The sequence below is a fragment of the Centroberyx gerrardi genome, chromosome 6 (genome assembly GCF_048128805.1).
Source record: "Centroberyx gerrardi isolate f3 chromosome 6, fCenGer3.hap1.cur.20231027, whole genome shotgun sequence".
Lineage (NCBI taxonomy): Eukaryota > Metazoa > Chordata > Actinopteri > Beryciformes > Berycidae > Centroberyx > Centroberyx gerrardi.
The window spans coordinates 5,913,897-5,940,123 of record NC_136002.1 but is presented as its reverse complement, the minus strand read 5'-3'; the positions used below and the strand labels follow the sequence as shown (position 1 = coordinate 5,940,123).

Sequence of the window (26,227 nt, the reverse complement as noted above, 5' to 3'; positions counted from 1 at the left end):
CCATGACAATACTTAATCATACTTTGTTACCAAACATGACCAAATGTAGGCTTTTATTTTGGAGACAACATGACTAAACTTCCGTTCGCGTTCTGGCTAAATCTTTCTGACTTGACGCAGCTGGCGGCCATGACCCTCCATGTTGGTGAGGTGCGGTGTTGTGAAACCAAAAGCTTGCCTCCTTATTGTGCCAAATCAACAGTACAACTGTATTTACATTGCGCCTATCTGTACTTTACATTTCGCTCCAATATAGAAGTATTAAAACAAGTTCTTGCAATTTTTATCTGGTAAATAATGGTGGGGTTGCAATTTTAAAGTTTGACCACTAGATGTCAGTCGGAGACCATTATGAAACCTCTTCAAAGCATTTCATTATCACTTGTCTTAAGAGCCATCGATTTCAACAGCACTATGTCTACCACAGATCTTTTGACCTACAGTGAATAAATGAATGGATATATACATAAATAAATAAACCTACTAATAAATAAATAAATACATCTATAAATAAATAAAATCAATCAGTAATAAGCAATAAATAGATTGTTTATTTGGATGATGAATACAGCACAAACCAAGTCCCAAATAAGTCTAAAATAAAGAAAAACACACACACACACACACACACACACACACACACACACACACACAGCTTAATACCGTGGTGTGAAATGGGTTACAGACTAAAACCCGAGGCAGAAGCAGCTGAGCTCTACTTTTCTTTGACCTAAAATCCATCAACATGTTTGCATGCTACAGCTGTGCTTATTGCCTGAGTAAGTAACACTCACACATTACGTTGGTTATCATCTGTCCAAGACATAGCCTTGAATATCCATGTATGGAGAAATGTCTAGGTGCTGTCAGAGAAAAGAAAAAAAAAAAAAAATGCTTGGAAATTTGGATCTGAGCAACATTCCTAAATATTGGAACACTCACAGATGGAGGAATTTGCTCATTACTATCAGATGTAACCAATCTGGAGTAGTCATGATTAGTAGAAATGTTAAAAAAAAAGGCAAGATTTGCTTTCATATCATAGAATTTATTGTTAGCTTTCATGGCAAAAACAGCAAATCAAATAGTTTTACATTTCATATATAAACAAATGCAGAGGGTCTTCTTTTCAAACGGATCACCTTGATAGTGTGCGGAATGGAAAGAAAAAATCGGTGCGAGAGGAAGGAAAAAGGAAGGGCGACAGAGGGAGATGTGGAGGAGAGAAAGATCAATGCGCTGTAGAGAGAGAGACACAGGGAGGCAGAGAGTGAGAAGTAAATGGATGGAGAGTCAAGAGAAGGAGAGGGATAGAGAGAAAACATCAGCACGTTTCCTTCCATGTCTTCTATTTCGTCATGTTACCTTGACTTACTCAACAAGAAATACGCGGCATTTGAACATCCTCTGGTCAGTCTGTAGCATTCATAGCCCCCTCCCCCCCTCTCCGGATGAGTCCATGGATCATCACCTCTTACTGGGACCAATGAGACTGAGAGGACTAGTCATCATGCCTGTGGTGGCTGGCAGAGAGAGTCTGCAGGCTGCGTAAGCGAGGTCCGGTCACCCTGCCTGACCTCTGGAAGACCCTCCATACAAAGAGCCAATGGCGAGACTGGAATGGAGGATTCTCGGAAAGAAACCCACCAAACAATAGACACGGCCGCCGTTTGGATCTGACAATTCAAACTCTTTTTTTTTGCTCTTTCTCACTGACGATCCAAGTACTCTCGGAGGTTAAATACAGCTGAACTGAAAGTTTGATACGGGCTTTTGAAGGCTGAGAACAATACCGATATTTTTAGATTGATGCTGATAATCAATATCTTTAACTTTGAGTATTTCCATGCCAAAAGATTCCCCCAAAAAAATAGTACTCTGTGTTTCCTCTTTCTTGTCAGGGTGGAAAAGCCTCAGCATTTAGACCATCATGGGACACTAAAACTTTCCATTAATAACAATAATAATATACTATATTCATGGCTTTCTTGGATGGAATCTGATCAAAATGTCTCATTAGAAGGTTTTCCCATAGACAACCAGTGTACTACTATTGATCAATCCTACAATAAATATGCAATCAAACAAACTGCATCATATCATCAAATCAGAGGTGGGTGACACTGTCTGGACGATATCAGATTTTTAATAAAAGGACAATATTGTTTTGCCAATATATATGACCACTGTGAGGACTCTAACTCAGTTATAATAAGTGATTTCATTATGGGATTCAGTGAACTCTGACCTTAACATAAAGCATAACGTCTTGCAAAAACACAAGTGCACGGCTCCAGCAGAACAGCAAAAAGACGGACTCGCGACACTGAGCTCCACTGGACATTTACCTCTGGAATAAGAACGAGTCATATTACAGTACCGACCAGAAAAACCACAGTAAACCTGAGAATAGATTATAATATGCCTCCAGAAGTGTTCTTGGGGTTGAACTCACATGCAGTTGACTGCATCTGACCCTGAGAATAGGGTCCAAACTGACCGATACGTCCTCAACATGTTGCCATCTGAAGTCCCCGCTCAACATCCGAGGGAACGACATGTGAGATTGACTTCCTTCCAGAGAATGGCTTAATTGCTGAAAATCAATGTGGTTTTCAAGGGCAATCTTCCTCTCTCGCACGTTAACTGTTTATCGCTGATGATGCTGACAGCGATATTATATGATGCACTCCGCTGAGCTGCACAGCGCTGTAGCATCACAGCCCATCTGTCAGGCAGCCGCTCCACTGTTTAAAGGGTTCAACAACGTTCATCATAATGATCTATTTATTAAGCTTATCTTACATCTTTAAGCTTATTAATGTAGCTTAAAGGGAAGTACCTCTTTAAAATTAGCTTCAAGTGGAATACTACTGAATTTCTGCAGCCCTGTTTGTGTTAATGAAGATTAACGAGGGCAATGTCCCTCATAGAAGGCTTCCAGGTGACGTAACACAACCTCTGGCGGCCATATTGGAAGTCTACAGCTTTTAGGCTACAATGTCTGAGAAGAGCTGATTGTGTTTCTAAATGCACATTTTGACCGTCTGAACAATTCATTAGACATGGCTCATTTCTGTGCTGTTTTTGACTGGGAACTGATCACTGTGTTCAGATAATGTCACATCAATGTCCTGTAACATCACTGTCATTAATGCATCTGATTTGAACCCTAGCTAGCTACGGTATCTTGAAGAAGCTAATAGTAGTATTCGCATGTTAACATTAACATTGGTTGCTTTGCTAAATGAGCCTGCTGGCTAGTTAGCTAGCTAACGGCTTGTTCAGGTTAACTGAACTGACTCTTCTCAAGCTAGTGAAGCTAGAGACTAGAGCTAAAGACAAGACAGTTTACTGTGTCACAGTAACAAATATACCTTATCAGACTAGTCAGTTTTACTTACAATACTACTGAACTGACTGGTGCCGTGGATTCTTTAAAGATAGGTGGGTTCTCTCTTTTTCTTGCCCTATTATTTTATATTTAAACATTATTCGTGAACAATTTTCCACTGGACCTCCATGATGGCGCCAGTGATGGTTGCAACATCTAACATTACTGAATGGACCTGCCAAAATATTTTGAGGTATCTCTTTTTCTATCCTGGTTGTTATATATTGTATTTAGGCTTTATTTGCTTACAGCCAATTGCCCAATGGACATCCGTGATGGCGCCAGCTGTGGTTGATACATTTGTGACACAACTGTAAAGCCTCTGTACCCAAAGAAAGGCCCTGAATTCTTGATGCCATACGCTTTGACAGCTCCAAACATGAGTGTACCAGCGCCCAGGGTCACCGTCTGGGGCAAAAAGTATATTTGTGGCTCTTTCCTCCACCAGCTAATATTCTATGAGACCACAAAGTCAGCCATCAATGAAACCATTCCTGTCGGTGCATTTTAATAATAACATCACAGATTAGAGTATTGGTTCCTTGTTTTGCCAGCTTTTGGAGGGTTATTCGTGTTCGCAAATATTGCTTGGACTATCCCAGACTATAGAAATAACATTGAATTGAGTGGTATTCCTCTTAAATAGCTAATATACAACCATTGCCCCTCCCCGGACAGATAAAAACGATATGTGCTGTACATCAAAAATACAATTTCATTCTTAAAGCTTTGCATTTCATGACTATATAATACACATGGGGGGAGGGGGGGAGCACTAGCTGTGTGAGAGCTACATACTGCATAAGGATATATTTTGGTGGATGTGATGGATTGCAACGCTGCAGCTAAGCTATATAATACAGCACTGTAAGCATGTAAGCACTAGTGTACAGTACTGTAGAGTGAAACATGACCTGGATTATGAGAAAAGGCTACTAAATATTTCAACTTGATACCCAGCGCTTGGCTTTGAGGAACATAGCAGTAAGATTAGCACATCTATCCACTGTACATGGACAACACGCCGAGCCCTTGTCCTTTCACCCGGGGCTCTTCCCCTGCTTTTTCCACCCAGACACCTTACAATCATTAGGCCTGCAGGGTGTGTATTTGTCCTTCACATTCAGTCGTACACCAACCTTTGCTTGCTTTCTTTTGGTTTCCGCTGACCGATTCCATCAATGGCACTTAAATTGCTGGCAGTGCGCTCCTTTCCATTTTTGTCTGTTTGCAAATCATTTTTTGTATGGGTTAGGGCCCTGGCTAGTCTCTCTGTTTCTGTTTTTTTGTATTTTCCTGTCTCTCTTTCTATCTCTCTATCCAGTCACGCACTCTCTCCACCAATAATGGGACATGTTACAGGCACGTGTAGGTATTCATCCAATAGCAGGATAGGATTACCAGGAGGAAGGACCTGAATAGACACATTTCACACGTGTTTACATCCTTGCTTCTACATAAAAGCCTCATATGATATTATCTATAATTTATCAGTCTATTCTATGCATTAGAATCCATTGGCTATTCGTACTTAAAACAACGACAGACGTTTATGACAGACAAATGTCCTATTCGGGATTGTCATCTCATCTTACAGTCAACAGCTGAAAACACAGAGTCACCTGGGTTCAGCTGACGTTCTGCCAGTGTCCGAATGCTGTGGCGGCTGGTCACAAATCTTTTCAGTATCAAGTGTGCGTGTTTGCATGTGTTACATCTTTCCAACACTCAGCTTTTGAGCTTTTCAAGTCCTGTGCACCCACACAGCCTCGCCTGCAGGAAAACAGTCTTCTCTCACCTCCTTCTAGACAAGACTCGACACAGGAGGGGGAAATACGAGCGGAGCAGAGCGGAGCGCCAGGCGACAATCAGGTCAACTGGTCCGATTGGTCGGTCACCTCGTCCAAGTCGTCCTCCTCCACTCTCATTGGCTCGGCGGCCCCCGAGGAGTGCTGCGACTGGCTGGAGCAGGACAGGCGGGAGGAGCGGCTCTGCGTGTCGTCGTCCTCCTCCGCCCTCAGCGCTTTCTTGCCCGGCCGCCCTCTCCTCTGCGCCTCCTCCTCCCCCTCCTCCTCCCTCCTCCTCCTCCCCTTCCGCTGCTCCTCCATGGTCCACATGCTCTCCTCCTCCAGCTCATCCTCCTTCCCCCGCACCTCCCGGTCGAAGTCCAGCAGCTCCTCCATCATCTCCTCGATCTCCATCTCGCCGTCCAGCTCCTCCTCCACCTCCGACCGGAGCTCGCCCAGGCTCTCGGTCCGGTTGGTGTCGTCGGTCTCCTCCTCCTCCTCCCCGTCCCCCCTCGGCCTCTCGGGGGGGTCGCTGGCCTGACTCTCCCCGAACTCCAGGATGGTGGGCAGGTTGCCCTGCTTTGGGCAGCGCTTCCTCAGGCTGACCAGGAAGGGCTGCGGCAGGGAGAAGATATCCACGTTGTTGCCCAGGTCGATCCACGTCACGCTGGGGAAGCTACCTGGGTCCTAGGGTAGAAGAATCATCATCATTATCATCATCATCTCTTCATATTTTAGTATAATTTCATAAACAAAAAAGACCACCTTTAAGAGGATTGTCAGCCACTACCAGCCTTTACACTGCATTTTACATTGTGTGTCGGATTTGGCAGGAAATCTGCTGGATTGCTTTATGGCACAAAAGGAGATTGCTTTACTACACAAATAAGGAAGAGGGCACTGTTCTTCCAGAGCAAACAGCATGGCAAACAGAGATAAAGCTTTCAGTTTCTGGCAGCAGATGGTGGAAGAAGTGAAAGGCCGATGGAAAAATCACTTCCAACATGTTTATCCTCTTCAGTAAAGACAGCAGCAACAGGGTTTATGGGAAATGTAGTCTTAATTTGGAGAAACACTAGCACTAACAACACCACTGCTATGAGATAGAGGCGACCCATCATCTCCACCATGTCTCATTGGTTTAAAGTAAATATACCAAGGTATCACGGTTAATTTGACGATGATATATTGATGTTAAATGCTCCACCTTTAACCCAGTGAGCTTAGTACCTTCAGGGCGTCGGTCAGCTCCTTCAGGACGGCCCTGGTCAGCCTGTTGCCGTTGAGCGCCAGGGTCTCAAGGTGCGGCAGGGCGGCCAGGGTGGGCAGCAGCAGGAGGAAGGCGTCGTCCGTCAGCTCGGTGAAGCCCAGCTCCAGGCTGACCACGGTGGCGGCGAAGCGCTGCAGGTGTGCGCAGAGACGCTCCATGTCCCGAACCGTCAGAGGGATGCCGGACAGGTCCAATGCCCCGCTGGGCGGAGGGGCCGACAGCACCGCCTTCAGACTGGAGACAGACGTGGGAGAGGGAGAGGTGGGAGAATATGACAGAGGAAGGAAGAAGGGGAGAGAGAGACAGATAAAAAGAGAGATTAGAGTTCGTTCAATATGTTTTTTTAAGGCCAATACTGATAATTTTGGATTGAAGCTGCCAAAGGCTAATATTATGTTGTGTTATTGTGTTATGTTTGAAGAAGAAAAAGAAGAAGAAGAAGAAGAAGAAGAAGAAGAAGAAGAAGAAGAAGAAGAAGAAGAAGGCTTACTGAATTATACAGTAAATATGTTAGCTAACAAACTGCATATCCATCAAGTGGACGAGATTGACTGGTCAATATACGATTTTTAAAAAAGGCCAATATCAACCTTTAGTCTAACCCTAGAGGAAATTACTGTGCCATTTTGTGACAGTGGTAATAATTGGGAAACATACAATAAGTATTTTAAGTGAAATAAGAGTGAAATAAAATAATCTAGAGTAGGGTTACACTAGGATAAATTTTCCCAAATACTGGGCCAATATTGGAGTTTTAAAAAAAAGTTACAATAAAATGAAAAATTACTTTTTTTTTACCTTGTTGGATAATTGTCCATATCATAATATACACCTATTTAGCAATTAATGCCAAGTTTATTGTCTCATATTTTTATATCAAAAACCCATGACTTTTTCTTCCTGGGAAACAGTGTATTCTTAGTGGTTATTTCATGGCGTAACGCTAACTGTACATAAAAATACCAAACAATAATACCATCGCAGATATTTGAACAATCCCCCCCTCCGCTCCTCTCATCACACAAAACCTGCAACTTCACACCTTTCAAAGTGACAGAGTGGCAACGTGGTGCGGTGGTGAAAACCCTGCTTCCTTTTCATAACACACCATAGCTGAGTCCTGATGGCTGGAGTGTAATCATCTCACTGCCTTTCTCTTTTCAGATTTGTTATGGACCAACCCACCAACGTTTGAACAGTCCCTCCCTGCGTTATGTCCCTCCCCAACATCCTGTTTCAACCAGTAATATGTCGAATTATGGAAACAAGATGCTGTTTCCTTGTGTCATTAATGCCCTCACCCTGGCTTAAAGAGCTGCTAACCCATCTAAAAGAACTTCATTAGTATGACTTGCAAAGAGTTTTATTATCACAATGGTCTAAATACTATTTTAGAGCAGTGATTCTCAACCTTTTTCACATGAAGGACCCCTAATTTAGTCCACATTAGAGCCACAGACCCCCATTTGATGAGATTTTGTCTCGACCTCAAATCTGAGAATATTTTTATCATTAGATATGATTTTACCCAGAATTCCATGACAATCTGTATTGTAGGTAGAGAGATAACAGTAAAATTATGATCCAAATTCTTCTACATTCTCTAATTCTCTAAATGAAATAATGGTGAAGTTTATCAATTGCTGGGGACCCCCTGGAACCCCCTCAAGGACCCCTGGTGGTCCCCGGACCCCATGTTGAGAACCGCTGTTTTAGAGGAATCAGTGTTTCTGGGGGAAAGAGTGACTCCTTACATGAAAATGGTCAAACATAAATAATTGAAAATAATGAATTGAAAATATTGGCTATCAGCAGCTTAAATCCCTAAATCTTGGCATCAGTATCGGCCCAGTAAGTCCATATCGGTCTAACTCTACTGTGGAGTACGAGACTAAAAATCCAAGACAGAGAGAGAAGTCCACACACAGGGAGGTAATTTGTACAGAAAATATTCATTGTGTTCTGGAAGCTAATGGAAACTCTGTAAACAGGACACTTGAGAACCCCAAATAGCTAAAAAAAAAACAACTCTGGGGACGCGCGGACAAAGAGAGAGAAACTGGGGGGATTTAGGGCTTTAGAAACCAGAGTTCGGGGAATGAAACACGGCGACGTTGAGCAGCGAAACACTTAAAGCCGGACTCTCCAAAACACACGCTCCACGCTAAAAATAAACCCAGCGGGGTGCCTGGATTTGGCAGTGAATGAAGTGAGACAAGCACGGAGGCCTGATCCGGGGTTCCAGGCCATAAAAAGTCAGACTGAGATCACGAGTTGAGTTTTTTCCAGCTGACAAATGAAAACAATACTCACAATGCGTGTCGGCCCACGAGGGTCGACCCCAATTATCACCCACAAATCACATACGCAAGCATGCAAGAGAGCTTAGGCGCACGCACACACACACACACACACACACACACACACACACATACACAAAGTACTTATGCAGGATTAACCCTACAGTAGTAAATCTGCTTCCCTATAGGCTTTACGTTGACAGAACATGAGTTGCCTGATACTGTGGTAAAGACTGTGGGATTCAACTGAAACCTCAGCGATTACGGTCGGTTAACAGTTAAATATTGATTCATTCCCATTCAAGAATGACTCAAGTACAGACTGCAGGCCTGAGCCATCCAAAGCAGGGGTCAGGGGTCAAATTCAGCCTCCAAAATGTTTTCTCACTCTTCAAAGAAAGCTCCAGGGAGTGATGCTGTATTTTATTTGGACTAGTTTGGTGCAATTTGATCATACCATCATATTTTGTTGCTTATTACAATGAAATGAAAAATGACTTTTTCACCTTGTTAGCTAATTCTTTATATCATATTGTACAATGGCAAAAAACAAAACAAAACACAGAACTTTTCTTTTCCTGTATGTTTATATCAAAAATCCATTACTTTTACCTCCTGGAAAACAGTGTGTTTTTAGTGGTTCCTTCATGGTGTATAAGTAGGCGTACATAAAAATTGCATAATGCATCAGATTTTTGAACAATCCCCCATTCACCCCTCCCATCATATGAAACCTGCAACTTCACACCTTTCTAAGTGACAACATGGTATGACAGCTCAAGATTATACACAAAACACTGACTCACATTCCATGTTTCTTCTGGTCCAACCCTCTAAACACTGACTCTAAATCAAAATGATAACATAAGATGGCATAAGATGCTTCAATCAATCAGTGTCCAGTTGCATTGTTTAGCTCCTGGCTCAATAGCCATGATACGTTTCATAACATGTCAAAAGGTTTGGGTGGCTCTGATCTAGTCAGTGATCACTTTGCATCAGTCTTGCGTTTCTTCGTCTGTTTTGGAGCATTCTTCCATCTCTGTCATGGGTTTTGAGAAGTCAGTGTGATCTCTCACCCAGTCCCCTCTGTGTCCCCTCACTCCTCCCTCCCTCAGCCTGAATGGCCTCAACATGTCACTGCAATTCTTTTGCATTCACTCGCCTCTAGAGTCTGAATGTGACCAAGGCAGAACCTTGGAGGAAATCCAGGGTTTCCTACAGTGCTTTATAGTGAAAAGAATACTGCTGCCTTGACTGAAAAATAATACAAATAAATCGAAAACTCCATCATTTATGAGTTGATTTTCATTGAGACCAAAGCAGCACAGCGTCCAACCGCTGCACCTGCTGGTCAAAAGCACAACCTTAGCTGACATACACTGTACATCCTTGAAAAAGTGGTTTTAAATCACTCTTCTGGTCATGATAAGGTGTCCTGTAGTATTTTTTATAGACAAATCTAAAGAATCTTTAGAGAGCAAAATTAAATTGCTGCTGCAGTATAAGTGGATTATGCATACATATATAACCCCTTCCCTACTACATTGCTTTGATGATAAGAATTTACACCAATGTATAAAGTGGAGCAGGAAGCAGGAACATTGTTTCACTGTTTATGGCAATGCACAGAGGTCCAAAAACTTTGGAAAAATGTGACCCAATAATAATAATGTAGTAACTCTGATTGCTTCTGCCGGAATCCCCCTTTGCCCCCGCCTGTGTATCCTGGGGCTGTTTCCTGAGGAACCCAGACTGTCCAGTGCCAATATAAAAATGATCAGTCTTGGCCTCCTCCAGGCCAAACAAAATATTGCATTCAGTGGAAAAAGACAGATGTACCGATGGCTGGTCAGTATCAGAGGAAAGCCAGAGGAATTTCTCAAAATTTGGAGACAATTTACACACTTTATGGAAAGAAACTCACCCAGAAGATTTCTGTGTAGCTAATGTAACTTGATATATACCAATATGTATTTTGTCATAAATATCTCAAATTTATTATTTCATGCTACTAATTTTTGCACTGCTTTTCTCTCTGTATCTAAAACATCAAAGTGGAATAATAAAAGTTAAATAAAAAATAAAAGTCAAATTTGGAGCTTTGAGGTTTCTGCAAATTATTCTACCAATGATGCTATGATGCAATGATGCTACTAAAATGTAACAGTTGCAACGTAACCACATAACATGACTGTAAGAAGCCACAGTTTATATCAGTCAGTGTCTCATATGATATACCCAGGATGTTTTCTTAAACATCTCCATCCCGCCATCCTATTGGTTGCTGTCCAGACAGGGGTGAGTGACCTTAGTGTGGAGCGGGGGCGTGTCTCGCTCTCCAGCGTGGGATTCTGGTCCGAAGCCAAACACATCATGAGCGAGCCGAACTTTCTCACCATCTCATCTGCCTTTTATTTGCACACTACTAGTCTTGCCTCTTGTTGTTTGTTGCTTTAAAGTGGGGTGGAGCGAGGGTTAAAAAGAATAGTCGCAGAGAGAGAGAGAGAGAGAGAGAGAGAGAGGAGAGAAGCATGGGAACAGACAGCCAGGGGAAGTTGGAGTTGAAACACGCATCCCCATGTACGTATGCAGAGACACATCAAACAAAGGGCTAATTTTGTAATCATAAAGATAACAGACACGCAAATTCAGCCCGGAGCTTTCATCAGTGCATCAACGCACCAGTGTACAGTTTCACCTTCTGCTCCCCATGAGCTGAAGCACGTTTTGTTCAGAAAGAAGGGAGCAGAGGGGGGGGGGGGGGGGGGGACTGGGAGAGGGGAGGTGCAGCCGGAGCATGGGAGGAGAATATGAGCTGCACCGATTCGATCAGAGGTCTCAAACCATGTGCCATGGAGAGTCTGCAGGTTCTCCTTCCAACCGATCAAAACACCAGCTGTTTTAACCAATTAGCACACCTTCAACCAGAGAGGGGGAACTAATCGGTGAGATGGGCTGCTGCACTGTTTGGTTGGTTGGAGCGAAAACCTCTTGGCACTTGGTTGGTACGTGGGAACTGGGAAACTTCTCACTTGGGATTTCCTACTTCCTGCAGTGGGAACAACATGGAGGGGCTGTTCAAATGGATTTTTCCTATTTGGAAGTAGGTTTTCCCAGTTCCTAGTTGTCTTGAACGTACCATCAGACCCCTGACTTTAGAGGGAAGGGAAGCGTACACAGCCTCAAGGTGTTGCTGCAATTCATTTGTACTTACTTTGTTTGTTAAAATCTACTTAGAATGTCTCACAAATGGATCACTGCTTGTCGAAGTCCATCATTTACCCTGAAATGTGTTAGTCAAGGTGGGAATAAGCTTACCTAAATAAAGAAAAGGGAAATCTTAATGTTTATTTTGTTTGTTTGCCATTTTGGTTTAATATGCAAGTGAAATAATTCAGTTAGTTTGTATTTGTGTGCTGACAACTCAAACAGAGACTACCAGTGGTTACATGAAAAGAAAAGTCATGGTTTGCAAATGGCATGAATGAAAGTATTTATAAAAATAATGTATTTATGCAAATAAAGCCTTGACCTCTAGCTCCTCCCTCGCTCCCTCCATCACATCGGCATCACCTTTCCTTCAACTCATCATTTCTCTGCTTGACCCAAAATCACCTTGTCCATCTCTATCACACGTTTCTTTTCCTCTTCCTCCTTTCTTTTTTATCACTCAACAGCAAAAAAAACCACATGGAATCCAGTGTCTTCGGGTCAGATTTAAACCACATTCGTAGGTGTTCTGATTCAAATCGTACCTCTAAAAATGCAACTTCTGCCTCAGCTCTCCCTCAGCTCATCACCACCCGGCTTAATTACATTTCACCTCCAACCATGTGCGCTGTAACTATCACCTTCTCTCTGTCTGTTCCTGTCTGCCTGCGTTTCCCTCTCTCTATATTTGCTCATCCGTACATATCAATATATCCACGTGCGCGCTCTCTCTCTCTCTCTCCGCCGTGTCCTGGATCTCTCCCTCCAAAATATTTGGAACCACCCACTTGTTTCTTGAAATAGACTCACGAGGTGAATCCAGGTGAAGCTGTGATCTGCCATTGATTTCACCAGCTGAATCCACCTCAGTCCTGAAGGGGGGGATGTAAATGAAGGTGGAGGAGACATGCATACGTCAAACGCATACCTCCTTCCCTCTCATCTACCTGCCTCTCTCGCAGATCAATTATCACCCAGTCAGTTGGTGTGTGTGCGCGCACGGAAGATGGCAGGTCGCCTTTCGCCTCCTCTTTCCTCTCCTCCCCTTTCCTGTGATGGAGGAGGTGAGAAACCCCCCCCCCCCCCCCCCCCCCGCTCCTGTGCGATGAGGTTCGCAAAGGTAGCGCAGAGGGTGTGAGAGGTGAAGTGTGTTTCTGCGTTGCAACAGACATCTTTGTTACCAACGCCCAGGAAACACTATTCTCAACTTTCCCTGCTTGACTGGGCAATTGTGAAACTCCCATTTTCAAAAGACATGATAGACGGGTGCAGTAATCTAGTCTCTCAGTAGTGTCTGATCATGTGCCATCGAGAGCCGCATGTCTGCAGGTTTTCATGCCAATCAAACACTAAAGCAGCTGATTTCACTGATTAGCACACCTTTAACCAGAGAGGAGGAACTAATCAATGACTATGTTTACATGGACTGTAATAAGCCAAATATTGGCCTTATTCTAAATAAGGCAATATTCCCATTAAGCTGTTTACATCTGTTGCTTATAGAACTATTCCATTCATATTCCCGTTTACATGCTACGGCGTGAAGTCCGATTAACAGGACAAAGGAGAATCACTGGAGACAGTTTAAGTTTTCATGATATCCATTTCCCTCAAAATCCTGAGCATGGTGACAGTTTCAGCCTCACCCCAAAAATGCTGGGACTTCTTTTTTTCTGCTGTCAGTCATCTTTAAGGCAGAGGGAGTGTTGTAACCAAACCCAAATCTGTGGTGAAGCCTGACACCTAATGGTGAAAAGTAGGGTACTGAACTGGCTATCTGCTATTGGCTGGTCTTTGTGCCAGGTGATGTCACCTTCTATAGAATACAACAGGTGGTGACTTCACCTGGCCCAGAGACCAGCCAATAGCAGGTGGCCAGTTCAGTTCTTAGCGGCCAACGAAACCAGCAGAAATTCAGGTGACCCATATGAGGGTTTTACTGGTCTAGTTCCCCTGGATGTAGATTTCACTGGTGATGTTCGGGGATGGGAAGTTCTCAAGTTTCCCGAAATCCACTACATCCGGAGGAAGCTTGTTTGGGCATAAGTTACATCTGACATAGCTCCAGTTATCATCATCTGGCATGAAAATGAAGCAGAAAATGATTTGTGAAGCAACTGGCTTTCGGACCGACCGATTCAGCGGTGCTTTGTGCAAAGTATCTTTATCTCTCTAAAGACCAATGAGGACCGTCTGAATGAATGCACAGTGGGTCATACCATTACTCACACAACTACACAAGGTCACTAGTCCCTGTGGAGGAGGCCAGGCTGGAAATGGTGAACTATCACTCGTGTTTCATCAGATTCAAATGTGCATGCCTATTGAGCCATACGATCGCATTCCAAGTGGATGCCGCAGACTGACTGTAAGCTGAGGGCTTCATGTCAGTGAACAGCGGCACGGCATACACATTTTACATCATGGACACATTCAGACGGAAAGGCTGCATCTGAATTTCCTTCGTCCGTTTCCTTCGCCAGAATTCTTTATGTAACTGCGTGTGCTGCATAACACAAGGATTCTCATTAGTATAAACAGGTTAGGACAAAGGTATTTTTTTTGTAAAAGAGAGTGGGCAGTCCACACCTCTTAGTAATTTGTGTTTTGTGACACAGCAGAGAGGCAGACAGAAGGTACTGGTGGGATTCAACACATGTGGTTGGAACCGTTACACCATTTGGGCACACAAAGGTACTTTTGAAAATTCACAATCTTTTCTTGTAAAGCCAGTAGATCATGCAATCAATCAAAAAAAACATAATCCTCCCGAATCACCTTTTCCTTCCGTCTCCTAATCACGCAGCATCAGCGGTTATATCATAATCTCACATTTGCAGAAATAGATTTTTCATTGTCGTTCCTAATTCTCAGATGTGCGCTGTAAACACACAAACACATAAAGTTGTTGTGAAGCCAGCGACAGCCTCGGGGTGAAGCTGCTAAGCTGACTGCTACTACTACCGCCCGTGTTTAATGAGGGAAAGGATAAGTGTGCAGTTTAAATCCGGGGCAGCGAGGGGCAGAAAGAAAGAGGCTAAGTATGACTCAGAGGAGCGGGTCAAGGGAAGGAGGGAAGAGATTGGGATTAAAGAGAGAAACGTGAGAAAAGAGGAAGAGAGAAAGGAAACAATGAATGGTGTAAGTCCATTTGAAGTCGGATTAGTTTTGAAACCTCATTATCTCAGGCACTGTAAGTTAAAGTGTGCATTCATATCTAAGGAAGAACATTCCCACACTAAGTAATTTTTGGACTGTGGGCAACTCAACAAATTCAAAATGGACTTTATGTTCTTGTAAACTAATGGATTCAGCTGAGACCAAGAGACAGGGATACTAGATTGAAAAGAGAGCGTTAGAGGAGACCAGGAGGAGGGGGAAAATCCTCATACCAATGGAGAGTGAATATCTCTCTTCCACATATGATAATACAAGTGGGTCTCTCCTCCCTGCTCTGTGGATACCAGTCAAGAGGGAATGGATGGATGGATGGGGAGAAAAAGGTCATGCTCTGAAGCAAGCAGCTGGCTAACATATTAAACACCACAGGACAGCGGAATAAATCAAGTGGGAAATTATAGGCAGAAGGAGGGATTTACGCAGATAACAACAGCACGGAGAGAGAGAGAGAGAGAGAGAGAGAGAGAGAGAGAGAGAGGAGGCAGGAGAACGACCAAGCAAAAGGAGGGGAGAGAAAGAGAGAGACCGAGAAAGAAAGACAGAGAGAAAGAGATCTGCCCAGACTTGCAGTCATGCTTAAAGGGGGAATCCACCCTAAAACACTTTAACTACTAAAAAAACTACTGGGGAATTTTCCCTTTAAGAAATGATGGCATATACACCTACATATGGTTTAGATGGATATATTGGGCTTACTTTAGCCTTTTATCAAAAATCAGATATTGGCCAGTCAATGTGAAGGTGGCTCATATGAATATGATTTTATTACTTTTTTTTTTTTTTTTTCTTCAGATGTCTCACCAGAGAAATCATGTCAGTGCGGTGTGGGAGGATTCAGTCTGTAAAACCTGCAGTGAAACCTGCCTCACTCTGCCTTAAGGAGCTGCTAACCCACCTAAAAGAATTTCATTAATATGGCTTTCAGTGAGTTTTAGTGTCTCATGATGGTCTAAATGCTGTTTCAGAGGCTTTTCCACCCTGACAAGAATACAATTCAGGGGAAAACACTGAATCCACCAATACTGAATACCTGTGTAAATAAAGCACCAAAATGAAAGTTGAATGTCCATCACATGCTTGCTGTCTATCAGCAGCTTAAACTGAAAAATATTGGTATCAGGCTTCTAAAAAAACCATATTGGTCAAACCCCCCTCCCTCACAGACGTAGAGAATTTAAATACATATCAGGGTGAATATTTTCCCCGCTCATCTTTGTCTGGCGGAGAGATGATGAAGACGAGGGAGATGAGGGGGCAGGAAAGAGCAGAGAGTAGCACAGACATCCTGAGTCAACACTCAACTTCTCTCACTGTTGGCTGTCAGAGCATAGGTGGGAGGCAGCCAATAAATCTGTCTGTGCCGCAGCGACAGCCAGCCAGCCAGCCAGCCAGCCAGCCGGACAGTCAGCCAGCCAGCCAGCCGGACAGTCAGCCAGCCAGCCAGCCAGCCAGCCAGCCAGCCAGCCGGACAGTCAGCCAGCCAGCCAGCCAGCCAGCCAGCCAGCCAGCCGGACAGTCAGCCAGCCAGCCAGCCAGCCAGCCAGCCAGCCAGCCGGACAGCCAGCCAGCCAGCCAGCCAGCCAGCCAGCCAGCCAGCCAGCCAGCCGGACAGTCAGCCAGCCAGCCAGCCAGCCGGACAGTCAGCCAGCCAGCCAGCCAGCCAGCCAGCCAGCCAGCCGGACAGCCAGCCAGCCAGCCAGCCAGCCAGCCAGCCAGCCAGCCAGCCGGACAGTCAGCCAGCCAGCCAGCCAGCCGGACAGCCAGCCAGCCAGCCAGCCAGCCAGCCGGACAGCCAGCCAGCCAGCCAGCCAGCCAGCCAGCCGACCAGCCAGCCAGCCAGCCAGCCAGCCAGCCAGCCAGCCAGCCGACCAGCCAGCCAGCCAGCCAGCCAGCCAGCCAGCCAGCCAGCCAGCCAGCCAGCCGGACAGCCAGCCAGCCGACCAGCCAGCCAGCCAGCCAGCCAGCCAGCCAGCCGGACAGTCAGCCAGCCAGCCAGCCAGCCAGCCAGCCAGCCAGCCGGACAGCCAGCCAGCCAGCCAGCCAGCCAGCCAGCCAGCCAGCCAGCCGGACAGCCAGCCAGCCAGCCAGCCAGCCAGCCAGCCAGCCAGCCAGCCAGCCAGCCAGCCGGACAGTCAGCCAGCCAGCCAGCCAGCCAGCCAGCCAGCCAGCCGGACAGCCAGCCAGCCAGCCAGCCAGCCAGCCGGACAGCCAGCCAGCCAGCCAGCCAGCCAGCCAGCCGACCAGCCAGCCAGCCAGCCAGCCAGCCAGCCAGCCGACCAGCCAGCCAGCCAGCCAGCCAGCCAGCCAGCCAGCCAGCCGGACAGCCAGCCAGCCGACCAGCCAGCCAGCCAGCCAGCCAGCCAGCCAGCCAGCCGACCAGCCAGCCAGCCAGCCAGCCAGCCAGCCAGCCAGCCGGACAGTCAGCCAGCCAGCCAGCCAGCCGGACAGCCAGCCAGCCAGCCAGCCAGCCAGCCGGACAGCCAGCCAGCCAGCCAGCCAGCCAGCCAGCCGACCAGCCAGCCAGCCAGCCAGCCAGCCAGCCAGCCAGCCAGCCGACCAGCCAGTCAGCCGGACAGCCAGCCAGCCGACCAGCCAGCCAGCCAGCCAGCCAGCCAGCCAGCCGGACAGTCAGCCAGCCAGCCAGCCAGCCAGCCAGCCAGCCAGCCGGACAGCCAGCCAGCCAGCCAGCCAGCCAGCCAGCCGGACAGCCAGCCAGCCGACCAGCCAGCCAGCCAGCCAGCCAGCCAGCCAGCCGGACAGTCAGCCAGCCAGCCAGCCAGCCGGACAGCCAGCCAACCAGCCAGCCAGCCAGCCAGCCGACCAGTCAGCCAGCCAGCCAGCCAGCCAGCCAGCCAGCCAGCCAGCCAGCCGGACAGTCAGCCAGCCAGCCAGCCAGCCAGCCAGCCAGCCAGCCAGCCGACCAGCCAGCCAGCCAGCCAGCCAGCCAGCCAGCCAGCCAGCCAGCCAGCCGGACAGCCAGCCAGCCGACCAGCCAGCCAGCCAGCCAGCCAGCCAGCCAGCCGGACAGTCAGCCAGCCAGCCAGCCAGCCGGACAGCCAGCCAACCAGCCAGCCAGCCAGCCAGCCGACCAGTCAGCCAGCCAGCCAGCCAGCCAGCCAGCCAGCCAGCCGGACAGTCAGCCAGCCAGCCAGCCAGCCAGCCAGCCAGCCAGCCGGACAGCCAGCCAGCCAGCCAGCCAGCCAGCCGGACAGCCAGCCAGCCAGCCAGCCAGCCAGCCAGCCGACCAGCCAGCCAGCCAGCCAGCCAGCCAGCCGGACAGCCAGCCAGCCGACCAGCCAGCCAGCCAGCCAGCCAACCAGCCAGCCAGCCAGCCAGCCAGCCAGTCAGCCGGACAGTCAGCCAGCCAGCCAGCCAGCCGGACAGCCAGCCAACCAGCCAGCCAGCCAGCCAGCCGACCAGTCAGCCAGCCAGCCAGCCAGCCAGCCGACCAGTCAGCCAGCCAGCCAGCCAGCCAGCCGGACAGTCAGCCAGCCAGCCAGCCAGCCGGACAGCCAGCCAGCCGACCAGCCAGCCAGCCAGCCAGCCAGCCAGCCAGCCAGCCAGCCGGACAGTCAGCCGACCAGTCAGCCAGCCAGCCAGCCAGCCAGCCAGCCAGCCAGCCGGACAGTCAGCCGACCAGCCAGCCAGCCAGCCGACCAGCCAGCCAGCCGGACAGTCAGCCAGCCAGCCAGCCAGCCGACCAGCCAGCCAGCCGGACAGTCAGCCAGCCAGCCAGCCAGCCAGCCGGACAGTCAGCCGACCAGCCAGCCAGCCAGCCAGCCGACCAGCCAGCCAGCCAGCCAGCCAGCCAGCCAGCCGACCAGTCAGCCAGCCAGCCAGCCAGCCGACCAGCCAGCCAGCCGGACAGTCAGCCAGCCAGCCAGCCAGCCGACCAGCCAGCCAGCCGGACAGTCAGCCAGCCAGCCAGCCAGCCGACCAGCCAGCCAGCCGGACAGTCAGCCGACCAGCCAGCCAGCCAGCCAGCCGACCAGCCAGCCAGCCAGCCGACCAGCCAGCCAGCCGGACAGTCAGCCGACCAGCCAGCCAGCCAGCCAGCCAGCCGACCAGTCAGCCAGCCAGCCAGCCAGCCGACCAGCCAGCCAGCCGGACAGTCAGCCGACCAGCCAGCCAGCCAGCCGGACAGTCAGCCAGCCAGCCAGCCAGCCAGCCAGCCAGCCGACCAGCCAGCCAGCCGGACAGTCAGCCGACCAGCCAGCCAGCCAGCCGGACAGTCAGCCAGCCAGCCAGCCAGCCGACCAGTCAGCCAGCCAGCCAGCCAGCCAGCCAGCCAGCCAGCCAGCCGACCAGCCAGCCAGCCGGACAGTCAGCCGACCAGCCAGCCAGCCAGCCGACCAGTCAGCCAGCCAGCCAGCCAGCCGACCAGTCAGCCAGCCAGCCAGCCAGCCAGCCAGCCAGCCAGCCAGCCGACCAGCCAGCCAGCCAGCCAGCCAGCCAGCCAGCCGACCAGCCAGCCAGCCAGCCAGCCAGCCAGCCGACCAGCCAGCCAGCCAGCCAGCCAGCCAGTCAGCCGACCAGCCAGCCAGCCGGACAGTCAGCCAGCCGACCAGCCAGCCAGCCAGCCGACCAGCCAGCCAGCCAGCCGACCAGCCAGCCAGCCAGCCAGCCAGCCAGCCAGCCGGACAGTCAGCCAGCCAGCCGGACAGTCAGCCAGCCAGCCAGCCGACCAGCCAGCCAGCCAGCCGACCAGCCAGCCAGCCAGCCAGCCAGCCAGCCAGCCAGCCAGCCAGCCAGGCAGGCTGGCAGACAAACTGGTATAAAGGCAGAAAGACAAGCAGGCGTGCAGGTAGATGTCTTATTGTCTGACGTGAAGAGTGTTTGTGTGCGAGAGTGTGTCACGAGTTTCCATGGCAGACAATATTAGGGTCAAGCAAGACCTCATTATTTCCCTTCCAACATCGTGGAAATTAAACGAGCCGTTTGGAAGTGAACACAGAGGAAAGACACAAAGGAGAGGGACAGAGAGAGAGAGAGAAAGACACATAGAAAGAGACAGAAAGGGGGGAAGAGAGACAGATCCGGGTCCAGGCCCAGTGAGAGACAGACAGGCAGTTGTTTACTAGCTGGTTGACAGTTGGCATCTGGCCTGGTGTGCTTCCAGCAGCACAGCGCTCCTTTTGGCCCGCTGCCTCTGAAGACCAATGGATGCCGACTTCCTTCCATCCCACTTGAGACACTAAGTGATGATTTTAATTTTCTCTTCTCCAACATTATGGGCACGATGGACAGCATTTTGTGGCTAAACGGTAGGAAAAGATTTCCTACGGAGATGCCTCAACTGTCTTGCATTGCTTTTGCATTGATGTGCAGTTCTATTGTCTCACTTCAATTCACTTTATTCACACAGTGGCCATGTTTGATTTACGTCATGCTCGAGGTGGGAAACCCTACCTGGAGGGCAGCCAAGCAAACTCAACAACAAAAAATTACAATACAATATTTTTTTAAATGTACACCAAAATGAACCTTCAATACCATCGATAGCAGAGCTGGAGAAAGTCCAAATTAATCTTTAGCTAATGCTAATGCTAATGCTAACAGTCACCTACATCTTGTTGCTAACCTTATCTCCAAGCCAACCAGGTCTCACTGTGTAAATTGTAGCGCACAACTAGCTATAACAATTGTAACCGGCTAAAGTCAGCTAACACTACCATTAGCTAGCAGACACAGCTAACATGAACCATTTGACTGTCAAAGCCACTAAGGATATGAAGGATAATATTAGCTTATCATTAATACTAAAAACAAAGACTGTTAATGCTGACAGTAGGAATTCAACCAAGTTTGTTTAGAGAAATAAATACATTGACATGAAGTACCTTTGGCTTCCAGCTCTTCTTCTCTCTTGACGATATTTAAATATAATTTTATTTAAAAAGAAATTGTCCAAAGACCAGTTGAGTTTGCCTCTGTTTCCATCTGCTGCACAGTCTTCTAGGTAGGGTTTGCCTCCCTGAGTGTGATGTAAATCAAATATGGCTGCCAGGTGAATAATTTCTTTCAGCAGGTACTGTCCTGTCCTGTCCTGTTATATTATGTTAGCCCAACAGTTGCCTGGTGTACCTTGGAAATATATGCTTCCACAATATAATATATATTTGAACAATGATCACACTATTTTAAAAAATAGTCACTCAATAAATAGAAGAACCTATCAATCAATCTCATTTACTGTGAATGTACCCCTGTCCCCCCAATACACACACACACACACACACACACACACACACACAGAGACACACATCTCCAGAAATCCAATCTGTTGAATTCCCAATTTGCAAACTTTGAATCTGATGTGTGTGTGCAATGTGTGTGCAAAGAGAGTGGAAAGAAAGTACCGCATACTGACTGAATAAAAATGACAGCCACAGCAGACAGTAACATGTTGAAATACAGACAACCAGCAGTCACATCCAGATTTTTGGATCAATATCAAAAATCACACTGAAAAGGCGAGTGCAACCAACGCTCGTGAATCAAGAAGGGAGCCACTGAGTAGAATTCACGGACATCGCAGGGAGGGAGAGATGGAGGGAGAGATGGTGAGAATAACAGCAAGGGAGGGAAGAGTGAGAGAATGAGGGGAAAAAAGAGAGAAGGAGAAACTGAGAGGGGATCAATTTCATCTCCAAGTGTGTGTATGACAGAGTGAGAAAGAGAGAGAGAGAGAGAGAGATCACTGGGTTTTTCCATGGCATCCAAAGGGGCAGCAGATGATGACACACTGGTGACACACTGAGATGTTAACAAATACACAGACGCATACACATAGACACACACGCAGGACACACACACACACACACACACACACACACACACACAAACAAACACTCACCAGGCCTGAGGCTTCCTCTTGAGCAGGCCCTGTCTCCTCCAGCGGGAATGGGGGCTGAGATGGTAGGTCAGCTGGCGACAGACCTTCTCCATCGCCCCCAGAGAGTCCCCCTCCTAATGGACACAGAGGAGAGAGAGAGAGCAAAAACAGTCAAAACTACAGAGGGCTTTCAGGTGACGTAACACACGGCGGCCATATTGGAGGTCTACAGCTGGTGGCTAAGAACAAGTGATTGTGTCCCTAAACTTACAACTTGGTTGTCTCAACAGAACTGAATAGACATGGTTAACTTCTGTGCTGTTTTTGACTGGGGACTGAGACATCTCACTGATTTTGTGTTTGGGTAATGCCATTTTGTTAGCTAGCTAACCATAGTATCTGGTCAGTTAACCATCACTGTCTAGCTTCTACTAGTCTATCTAGTAGAAGCTAACTAGTCTATCTAGTAGAAGTTAGCGTTAGTAGTGGATAGTTGTTGCATGTTAACATCAATAATATCAGTGTCTTTGCTAAATGAGCCTGCAACAGTTTGTTCAGGTTAACTGAGCTGACTCTTCTCAAGCTACAACTCAGAGTGTTTTGGAGTAGAGACTAGGGCTAAAGACAAGACAGTTTACTGTGTCATAGTAACAAATATACCTTATCAGACTATTCACTTTTACTTATAATGTTACTGAATGGAGCTACAGTCACACCACAACAGTCTTTGTATCTCTCTTTTCCCTGTTCAATATTTAGCCACTATTTGCACACAGCCAATTCTCCAACAGACCTCCATGATGGCAGCAGCAGGCGGTGGAGATGGTTGTTAAGATTTGTGACGCAACTGCAAAGCCTCTACTGAGAGAGACAGAGCAAAAACAATCAACGAAACAATACATGATACCAGTGAGGCATGTCAAATTTTACCTGAACTGTGTTGGGTCGAGTAGTGTGACCCAATTCCTATTTCAATTTCATTAGTAATAAAATTGCCAATAAAAAAAAAGCTGTTACTTTTGTTATCACCCCTTCTAAATATTAGATTGAAGTTCAATTATCCAAAAACGATATCCCACCCCCACTTCATTTTCTTTTCTTCATAATTAGTTCACACTGAGATGGGAGAAAAGTTTACTTTCTCCAAATTGAATTATTCCCATTTATATTTTATTGAGCAAAATGATGACTTAGGGCTGCACCATTATGGCAAAAATGATAATCCTGATGATTTTGCTAGATACCGTGATCACGATTATTAATCATGAATATTTGTCTCCATTTCCAAAATTGATGGACTTATTAGAGACACACACAACCAAACACACAAACACACACATGGGCTCATTGGAAAGGCTGGTATCTCACCAGAGTTTGCATAATTGTGTCCAGTAATGAAGCTCAGGACATTAGCTAGCTGTGGCGAGCAAAACCACGAATGCGGCGTGGGACTGCAGAACCTGGACTTGTTTGTTTATTGGTGGTTGTCGGCCTTGCAGTGATCAATAACTGCAGTTCAGAGCTTACCCACCTTTTCATTTACCACCACAGAGCAGAAAACTAGCTAAATCTACTGTCTTACAAGCTGAGTGTACAAACCACTAATCCCTTAAAATAGCCTTAAATTCACATTAATTTACCCCTTCATGCAAAATCCCCTTAAAATGAGTTAAGCCCCCTTCATTTTTGACTGCTTACTTTCTAATATAATGAGATAGGAACTTCCCATTAATAACTCATTAATTACTCTGTAAACCATGCACAAAAGGCATAAAAAAATCCCTTAATTAATTATCCCTTATTTACTTGTGTCTCCATGAATCAACCCACAAATACATCCCTTAAAAACCCATGATACTAACCCTTCGTTTTTTAAAGCTATGTTTATTTTAATGGATAATTAATGTTTATGTAATGGAGAAATTAGGGATAAAATGAAGGGATTTGGTAATAGAGCAGGACCTCCAGATGATGGCTGGTTGCGATGTTCCTGCTATACATTGTAGTAAACAGACAGGGAAGCATAGGGACAGGGAAGGGAAATGAACATGAAACATGAAATTAGCATTGGGAATAAGACAGGATGGGGCGTGGAGGCAACAGACAGGAATAAGATACAAGGATCTAATTGGATCACTGGAGCAAAGAATTAGCACAAACACCTTCCATCAGCGTCAAGCTTCTGTTATGACAGGATGGACACACACACACACACACACACACACACACACATACAGTATAATACGCACTTAGCATACACAATAATGCGAGAGAATCAGTACACACACAGGCAGAACACACAAATGTCCGCGCAAACACATACACATAAATGCACACACAAATATGCACACAGGAACGAACGAACACACACACACACACATCACACACACACACACAGTGGGGCCGGGGGATTGAACGCTACGCGGTGCGTTGATGGACAAGACAGCGTGTTACCGACTCACCGCTTCAACTCTACCCATCCGCCTCAACATCAACCCTCTGCCCTACTGCACCGCGCTGTGTGTGTGTGTGTGTGTGTGTGTGTGTGTGTGTGTGTGCGTGTGTGTGTGTGTGCGTGTGAGGCATCCACCCATATTAAAATGTATTTATTCAGACGGTGAGTCAGGTTTGCAGGTAGCCAGTCTGAAACAGATGGCGACGAGAAGAAGAGGTACCAACAAAGACATACAGTATTCCCTAATCCCTGAGTTAGTACACTGTGTTGTGCAAGGCAGTGTGTGTGTGTGTGTGTGTGTGTGTGTGTGTGGGTACATGCTCCGGCTTGCTCAGTGAAGTATGAAAAAAGAAGGAGGTTAGGACAGTAAGAAAAACAATTTAGAGCAGAGAAGCATTTTAAATGCAGCTTGCTGGATTGATGCCCAGAGGAAAGCATTGGGTAAATGTACTTGTGTGATCTGACACTGCAGAGAACTCACGACACACATCATACACATCATATATACATGCTGTCATGCATGTATTGTCTCACATTTTCTCATTCATTTTAATGCTGAATAAACTTTTCATTTTTTCATATTTTCCTCAGTACTGTCTTCTGCTGTCATTTTACACACAAGTATATGCTGTAAATTCATAGATTTTTCATATTCATTTATATCTATTTTTTGTTTACATAATATGCTCTAGTGTTGAAATTTCCATTGTGTTAAATTTAGTTGGCTGCTTACCTATTTGCTCTATTCCTACTTATATCCTATTTTTCTTTGCTGTATTGTTATTTGCTGCTGCAATGACAATTTCTCCACAGGGATCATCAAAGTTTCATTTAATCTAATCTAATCTAATCTAATCTAATCTAATCTAATCTAATCTAATGTAATTGGTGAATTATCTCTCCTGGTTGCAAAATGTGTAGCTACCTGTCCCACACTGAAGAACAAGGAGCCCTAATGAAGATGACTATCACTGTTGTCATGTGGAAACTTCGTAATTCCAATTTCAGTTTCATGTTTTAACTTGAATTGAAGGATTATAGGGTTGCTTTCAGGCTTGGTCCGATACTATTGAATATTGCGATATTTCGCCGATATTGCGATATTTTCCATGCTATCGAATATCGCCCCCCAACCCCTCGTCTCAGCCACGACACCATGTGTTGCTTAGATCAGTGGTTCTCAGCGTGGGGTGTGGGGACCACCAGGGGTCCTTGAGGGGGTTCCAGGGGGTCCCCAGCAAATTGATGAATTATTAAACTTCACCATTATTTCATTTAGAAGAAGTTAACACAATTAGAGAATGTAGAAGAATGACTGTTTTGATCATAGTTTCACTGTTATCTCTCTACCTACAATACAGATAGTCATGGAATTCTGGACAAAATCATATCTAACAATAAAAATATTCTCAGCTTTGGGTCAGAGAGACAAAATCTCATCAAATGGGGGTCCATGGCTCTGATGTGGACTAAATTAGGGGTCCTTGATATGAAAAAGGTTGAGAATCACTGGTTTAGATCACAATTGTGCAAACTTTTAAACTTATAAACCTATAATCTACTAGTAATAAACAAAACTAATCATAGTTGTAGTGAATTTATCAGTCATTTTATTTCAAGTGGGTTCCCTTTTCCACAATCAGCCCATTTTCTTAGAAATGGCAGGAATGAGCAAACTACACTAAACTTTTTGGAAGAATTTAGAAGAAATAGTAGTAATGCGATATGCGATAATATCATATATCGCGATATTGTGGCGGGACAGCATCGCAATATTAAATTTCCAATATTGC

General features: G+C 46.5%; 1 protein-coding gene across 1 annotated transcript in view; it reads right to left on the bottom strand.

Moving 5' to 3' along the window:
• Positions 1–5,262: 5,262 nt before the first annotated feature.
• The window catches only part of lrrc75a (leucine rich repeat containing 75A), a 37,884-nt gene continuing 16,919 nt past the window's right edge, over positions 5,263–26,227 (bottom strand). Inside the window, exons 3-5 of the mRNA XM_071905144.2 lie at positions 22,001–22,113; positions 6,412–6,685; positions 5,263–5,868 (exon numbers count right to left, since the gene is read on the bottom strand). Of these exons, the coding sequence (XP_071761245.1) occupies positions 5,263–5,868; positions 6,412–6,685; positions 22,001–22,113 (993 nt within the window). The remainder of the gene's footprint in view (positions 5,869–6,411; positions 6,686–22,000; positions 22,114–26,227) is intronic.